Genomic DNA, 7,907 nt, shown 5'->3' with positions numbered 1-7,907 from the left:
ACTAAGAAAACAGGCTGGGGACAAAAGCACCAAAAGTGAGTTTGCAGTGAGTTTCCCAAATAACACTCAACAGCGATGCCCAGTTTATCCATACAGAGTTCCACCCCCCCAGGCCCACCCCCGCCCCCTGTGCCAGAAGTTGTCCGGGTGGTGCTAAAAGCTCCCACACACACTTTTAAAATAAGTGTCTTTTTTGTGTGTGTGTGTGTGTTTTCCGCCAAAATAAAAAACGGAGTAAGGATATGTCGATATGGTCGCCTTTTTGTACATAGTAGCTCACGTTAGCAAAAAGAGAAACGAATCGGCTCCGTCGCCCCTAGCACCATGACTTCTCTGCAATATATAAAAAAGGTTTTTTGTTTTGCAAGGAGAAAAAAAAAAAAGAAAATACAGTAGTAAAGATCTTGAGGTATAACTTAAAAAATAATGGGATAATTTTTTGCTCTAAGTTAAAACCGCTGGATTCCCTTCCGTGACGCGTCGCCAGCTGTCCTGCTGTGGAGAGGGGAGGGGTCTTTTACATTATGTACAAAGGCAGCAGGAAGCGCGACTCTTCTTCCACCGGCCGCAAGGGGAACGTCTTCCCTCCGTGCCCCAATAGCTTATTTCCTTCCTGCAACGAGAGAGAAACCGATGTCATCATCATCCCACGAAGCTCATGGGCAGGAGGTTCAGGACTGACAAAAGGCAACAGGGCCACACACAGAGAGCGATTAAAATGTGGAACGGCTGCCGGAGGATGTCGCGATGGCCACGAGCAGGGTTTTTTGTTTTTCTTTTGCAGGAGCTTCTCTGCATATCGTGCCACACACCCCTGATGTAGCCAATCCTCAAAGAGCTTACAGGGCTCCTAGTACGGGGCCTTAGTCCAGAGCAGGGGGTGGCCAAGCTTGCTTAACATAAGAGCCACGTAGAATAAATGTCGGATGTTCAAGAGCCACAAGACATGAACATCAGATGTTGGAGGGAGGGAAGGAAGATGGGTGGTTTAAATAGATAAGATAAAATAGATTAGATTAGACAGATGGATGGATGGATTAGATTGATGGATGGATGAATAGATTAGATAAAAAGGATGGATGGATTAGATTGATGGATTGACAGATTAGATTGATAGATAAAATAGATGAGATGGATGGATTAGATTGATAGATAAAATAGATTAGATTGATGGATGGATGGATTAGATTGATAGATAAAATAGATGAGAAGGATGGATGGATTTGATTGATAGATAAAATAGATGAGAAGGATGGATGGATTAGATTGATAGATAAAATAGATTAGAAGGATGGATTAGATTGATGGATGGATGAATAGTTTAGATAAAATGGATGGATGGATTAGATTGACAGAATAGATTGATAGATAAAATAGATTAGATTGATGGATGGATGGATTAGATTGATAGATAAAATAGATTAGACTGATGGAATAGATTAGATTAATATATAGATGGATGGATTAGATTGATAGATAGATAAAATAGATTAGATTAATATATAGATGGATGGATTAGATTGATAGATAAAATAGATTGATGGATGGATGGATTAGATTGATAAAATAGATTAGACTGAAGGAATAAATTAGGTTAATATATAGATGGATGGATTAGATTGATAGATAAAATAGATTAGACTGATGGAATAGATTAGATTAATATATAGATGGATGGATTAGATTGATAGATAAAACAGATTAGATTGATAGGACGGACACAGACAGATAGATAGATAGAGAGGTAGGGAGGTGGAGCGAAAGCAACTTTAACTTTAAATGCATTCTCCAAGCTGGCTGATGGGGCAATGGGGGCTTCAAGAGCCACGCAAGATGTGTGAAAGAGGCACATGTGTTTGTTTGTTTATTTGATTCATCGATTTGATTTCTATGCTGCCCTCCCCACCAAAACAGGCTCCTGAGCCACAGTTTGGCCACTCCAGGTCCAGAGGAACTGGTTGGCGACTGTGTGAGGCAGGATGCTGGATCAGATGGGCCACCGGTCTAAACCAGCAGGGCTCTCCTGAGATGCGATCGAGTCCTTGCTTCACTTTGTGAGCTGCTGGCATTAAAGCTGTGAGCTACTGCATGAGTTAATTTGCTCTGGGGCCATTTTTCCCTGAGCTAAGAAGACAAAAATGTGTGAGCCAGTGGCTAAAAAACTGTGAGCTAATTCAGAGGAAACACTGCCGTCCAGTCCTATCACCCCAGGGGCCTCTCTAAGTTTGTTCAAGTAGTTGCTTTGTCAGCACCCAGGAAAGCACAAGGGATTTTGCAGCATCCCTGAGATGAATTGGCAAAGGGGGCAGTGGTGGAAACGTTCACAAAATGTACCCCCCACCTCCCTTCTTTTTATTCTTCTTAATTATTTCTTTATATTCCACCCATTTCCCCATTTGGGGGCTCAGAGCGGAGCACATCATAAATAGCAAAACCACAATAAAATTACAGTGGCGTTACAATAAAAACTGATTACAACAAACAGTAAGGTACAGCAGGATAGTCCAGCAAGACGACACAATAGTATGGCACGGCTTTGGGGGTAGGGGGGGGAAAGCCCAGCAGGAACTCATTTGCATATTTGGCCACACCTCCTGATGTCACCATTGGTCCCCGTCGGGCTTTTTTGTGGGGAAAGCCCCGCATAAACTCATTGGCATATTAGGCCACGCCCCTGGCGCCGAGCCAGCCGGAACTGCGTTCCTGCTCGAAAAGCCCCGGTATGGCGGAACGTTGTCGCAGAACAGCGCGACAGAATGGTACAGCAGTACAGTCGGGGAGGCCAACCGATCCAATGGGTAGATGCCCACGGCGTTATCCAAAAACCTGGCAGAACAGCTCCGTTTTACACACCCTGCGACGGGGGTGGCCAACGGTAGCTCTCCAGATGTTTTCTGCCTACAACTCCCATCAGCCCCAGCCAGCGTGGCCAATGGCTGAGGCTGATGGGAGCTGTAGGTAAAAAAAAAATCTGGAGAGCTACCGTTGGCCACCCCTGCCCTACAACAAGCCAGGTAGGGCCCGGATCTCCACAGGGAACTGATTCCACCAGGTCGGGGCCAGGACCAAGAAGGCAGGCAACTCTTGGGCTGGAGACTGTCAGAAGGTGAGCCCCCCCTCTCCTTTCTTACCTCCAGGGCAGTACGGGTGGACTGCCGTTATCCCGTAGAGGTGCGTCCGTTGTTCAGGAAGGTATTCGCCCGTGAAAGCACCGTTGTCTTTATTCACAGCTATTACGCCATCCCTGTGAGGAAAAGAAGAAATTAGATTTATATCCCGCCCTCCACTCTGAATTTCAGAGTCTCACAGCAGCTCACAATATCCTTTCCCTTCCTCCCCCACAACACCCTGTGAGGCAGGTGGGGCTGACAGCTCTCCCAGAAGCTGCCCTTTTAAGGACAGAGGGCCTACAATCTCCTTTCCCTTCCTCCCCCACTGCAGACCCCCTGTGAGGTGGGTGGGGCTAGAGAGGGCTGACCCAAGGCCGTTCCAGCAGCTGCGAGTGGAGGCGCGGGGAATCAAGCCCAGTTCTCCTAGATAAGAGTCCACGCACTTCACCACCACACCAAACTGTAGCGCACAAATGCAGCCACAAACTGCAGCACATAAATGGGGGTTCACGTTCCTCTTTACTCTTCAGCGTTTCAAATTGAAGCTCAGTTTAGCTCTCTCTCTCGGCTTGACTTCGCGAACGAAGATTTAAGAAGGGTGCAGTAGTCCACGTCTGCTGCAGGCTCGCTGGTGGCTGACAAGACCAATGCGGGACAGGCAGGTCCGGCCACAGTTTAGCAGGACGCTGTTTAATCTGCAGACCCAGTCAGATGCCTGGCCCTGTAAACACCCACCTCCCTCGTTCCACTTTCTCAAAGCACTTGGTACATGCCAGGAAAGGTGGGCACGATGTTGGCAACCCCTGATATTAAGCCTCTTTCCCAAGGGCATTTTGCCACTTAACTATCAACGAGATAATTTTGGTTTTCTTTGGTTTTCTTTTCCTCTTTTTATTCCAAGAAAACCAATGGAAACATAAATAGATACATTGCTATATCTCAGGGGTGGCCAACGGTAGCGCTCCAGATGTTTTTTGCCTACAACTCCCATCAGCCCCAGCCAGCATGGCCAATGGCTGGGGCTGATGGGAGTTGTAGGCAAAAAGCATCTGGAGATCTACCGCCGGCCACCCCTGTATATCTAATCTAATACTTCAAAGTCTGACCTTCGATGCGTGTTCCATAAAACTAACTGATGTTTAACAACTGGTCGCACGATATACATCAGCAACAGCACTATCAAAAAGAAATTAAACTGTCTATAATATTGGTTCTGTGGAATGACGTCTTCGTTGACTCTCTGCGAAACGTCTTGTGGTGAAGAAGCAAATTTTATCCATTGCTGGCGGTGATGCAGATATTTTTATGCATTTTGGTGACAGGCAAAGAGACACATAAGCAAAATTGCTCATACAACCTTAGCGCTGCAACCTGGTATTTTTTTTTACTTCATAATTGGCAAGACCAAAGGTTAAGCTCCGGTAAGTCAGAATTAATTCATATTTTAATAGCGATGGCACGGGTAGTCATAGCCTCAACACTGGGTAGATAAAACACACACCCGCATCAGAAGCCTGGTATCAAAGGCTGTGGGAAAGGTTCATATTATGCAAAATCGCTTATAACTCGTACGACGTATCTTATGACCAATATGAAAGACATGTACATATGAGCATATGAAGCTGCCTTATACTGAATCAGACCCCCCTTGGTCCATCAAAGTCAGTATTGTCTACTCAGACTGGCAGCAGCTCTCCAGGGTCTCAAGCTGAGGTTTATCATGCATATTTGCCTGGACCTTTTTAGTTGGGGATGCCGGGGATTGAACCTGGGACCTTCTGCTTACCAAGCAGATGCTCTACCACTGAGCCACAGCCCCTCCCTGTGTCTCTCCAGGGTCTCAAGCGGAGGTTTTTCACGCCTACCTGCCTGGACCCTTTTTAGTTGGAGATGCTGGGGATTGAACCTGGGACCTTCTGCTTACCAAGCAGATTCTCCACCACTAAGCCACCGTCCCTCCCTGTGTCTCTCCAGGGTCTCAAGCGGAGGTTTTTCACGCCTTCTTGCCTGGACCCTTTTTAGTTGGAGATGCCGGGGATTGAACCTGGGACCTTCTGCTTACCAAGCAGATGCTCTACCACTGAGCCACCATCCCTCCCCCATGTAGTGTCTGTTTGGTACCCTTTACTTGCTTTTCTTTTCTGAAAATGACATCATTTCACTATCATTGAGATAATTCCCCTGACTGCCACGCATCCAAAGCGATCGTGGTGTCCTCCAAGTAACCCCACGGTCCTAAAGTCCACTCGTACCCTGAAACTGCCTTCAGCTGGGCGGACATCTCAAAGAGGCAAAACTCGAAGGGAACCCACCTTCTCCAGTCTGTGTGGTAGAAGTGATCGGCGTAGCCAACGAGGCTGAAGGGGTAGTTGAGGTTATTCTGAATCGTGCGTCTTCCAGTTCCATCCGGCAGGGTGCACTCCAGCTTCTTGGTTCCTTTGGAAAGAACAGACTGTGTCAGGGGGCAGACCATCCCCCTATGCCCCTTCCCAGAGTGGAACAGTCAAGAAGGCTACAAACTCACAAACGGCCCATTGGTAAAGCAACACTTCGCTTCAACCCCTCCCCCGTGACCAGCAAACAGGCCTACCTCGCAAGATTATTTTTAAAAATTACAAGACGAGGTATGTGGAGCGCTATGGACACTAAAATGGTACAGAAAGGCTTAGCCTTACTGTTCTAACAAGATTCTACGACTAGAAACTGCATTTAAGAACATCAGAAGAGCCCTGCTGGATCAGACCGGTGAGAGTCCATCTAGTCCAGCATCCCGTCTCACACAGTGGCCAGCCAGTTCCTCTGGAGGGCCAACAACAGGGCAGAGAGGCCGAGGCCTTCATAAGAACATCAGAAGAGCACTGCTGGATCAGACCAGTGAGGGTCCATCTAGTCCAGCCTCCTGTCTCACACAGTGGCCAGCTAGTTCCTCTGCAGGACCAACAACAAGGAACAGAGACTCTTCATTAGAGTATCAGAAGAGCCCTGCTGGATCAGACCAGTGAGGGTCCATCTAGTCCAACCTACTGTCTCACACAGTGGCCAACCAGTTTCTCTTGACAGCCAACAACAGGGCAGAGAGGCCAAGGCCTTCATTAGAACATCAGAAGAGTCCACCTGGATCAGACCAGTGAGGGTCCATCTAGACAAGCCTCCTGTCCCACACAGTGGCCAACCAGTTTCTCTGGACAACCAACAGCTGGGTAGAGAGGCTGAAGCCATGCCAGAGGTCCATCTAGTCCAGCATCCCATCTCACAAAGGGGCCAACCAGTTCCTCTGGAGGGCCAACAACAGGGCAGAGAGGCTGAGGCCTTCCCCTGATGTTGCCTCCTGGCTTTGGGATTCAAAGGCTTCAGGCCTCTGAATGTGGAGGTTCCCCTCAGTCACGAGGGACGGTGGCTCAGTGGTAGAGCATCTGCTTGGTAAGCAGAAGGTCCCAGGTTCAATCCCCGACATCTCCAACTAAAAAGGGTCCAGGCAAATAGGCATGAAAAACCTCAGCTTGAGACTCTGGAGAGCCACTGCCAGTCTTGAGTGGACAATACTGACTTTGATGGACCGAGGGGAGTCTGATTCAGTATAAGGCAGCTTCATATGTTCATATGTTCACCATAGCTAGTAGCCACTGATAGATTTATCCTATGGGGATTATCCTGACAGATTTATCCTATGGGGCTCTTTAGCTTGGAGAAACGTCGACTGCGGGGTGACATGATAGAGGTTTACAAAATAATGCATGGGATGGAGAAAGTAGAGAAAGAAGTACTTTTCTCCCTTTCTCACAATACAAGAACTCGTGGGGATTCGAAAAAATTGCTGAGCAGTCAGGTTAAAACGGATAAAAGGAAGTCCTTCTTTTATGTGGAATTCATTGCCACAGGAGGTGGTGGTGGCTAAAAGCATAGCCAGCTTCAAGAGGGGGTTAGATAAAAATATGGAGCAGAGGTCCATCAGTGGCTATTAGCCACAGTGTGCATATATATATATATATATATATATATATATATATATATATATATATATATATATTATATATAATTTTTTGGGGCCACTGTGTGACACAGAGTATTGGACTGGATGGGCCATTGGCCTGATCCAACATGGCTTCGCTTATGTGACACAGAGTGTTGGACTGGATGGGCCATTGGCCTGATCCAACATGGCTTCTCTTATGTGACACAGAGTGTTGGACTGGAGGGACCATTGGCCTGATCCAACATGGCTTCTCTTATGTTCTTAAGTGTGACACAGAGGGTTGGACTGGATGGGCCATTGGCCTGATCCAACATGGCTTCTCTTATGTTCTATATGAATCTATCTAATCCCGTGGTCGATTTGTTAAAAACACAGTAGCATTTGATTTATCTGTGCACATTCCTTTGCCGCCGGTTTCCCAGTTACCTGCATCCGCCCAACAAATCAGTTTGGAAAACGGATCGAAGGTTAAGCCGTTGGGCAGCCCGATGTCTTTGTTGACCAGAATCCTCCTGTGCTCTCCGGTCACTGTGGACGTCTCGATCTTGGGAGCTTCGCGATTCCAGTCTGTCCAGTAAAGATTGCTGTGGGGCATCCCATCGGCAGAAGGAGGGAAAGCCAAAAGAGCATTAGAAAAGTTGGCTCCACGACAAGAAGAAGAAGATGATATTGCATTTATATCCCGCCCTCCACTCCGAAGAGTCTCAGAGCGGCTCACAATCTCCTTTCCCTCCCTCCCCCACAACAGACACTCTGTGAGGTAGATGAAGATATTGGATTTATATCCCGCCCTCCACTCCGAAGAGTCTCAGACCGGCTCACAA

The 7,907-nt window shown here is 47.2% G+C and overlaps 1 protein-coding gene across 1 annotated transcript in view; it reads right to left on the bottom strand.

Annotated features, from left to right (window-relative positions):
- Positions 1–372: 372 nt before the first annotated feature.
- The window catches only part of NID2 (nidogen 2), a 106,357-nt gene continuing 98,822 nt past the window's right edge, over positions 373–7,907 (bottom strand). The window contains exons 16-19 of the mRNA XM_060261475.1: positions 7,510–7,667; positions 5,423–5,546; positions 3,132–3,244; positions 373–613 (exon numbers count right to left, since the gene is read on the bottom strand). Coding sequence (XP_060117458.1) covers positions 603–613; positions 3,132–3,244; positions 5,423–5,546; positions 7,510–7,667 — 406 coding nt within the window. The 3' untranslated portion in view covers positions 373–602. The remainder of the gene's footprint in view (positions 614–3,131; positions 3,245–5,422; positions 5,547–7,509; positions 7,668–7,907) is intronic.

The sequence above is a fragment of the Heteronotia binoei genome, chromosome 21, assembly GCF_032191835.1.
Source record: "Heteronotia binoei isolate CCM8104 ecotype False Entrance Well chromosome 21, APGP_CSIRO_Hbin_v1, whole genome shotgun sequence".
NCBI lineage: Eukaryota > Metazoa > Chordata > Lepidosauria > Squamata > Gekkonidae > Heteronotia > Heteronotia binoei.
Note: the sequence above shows the minus strand (reverse complement) of the source record. Positions and strands in the feature narration are given on the sequence as shown.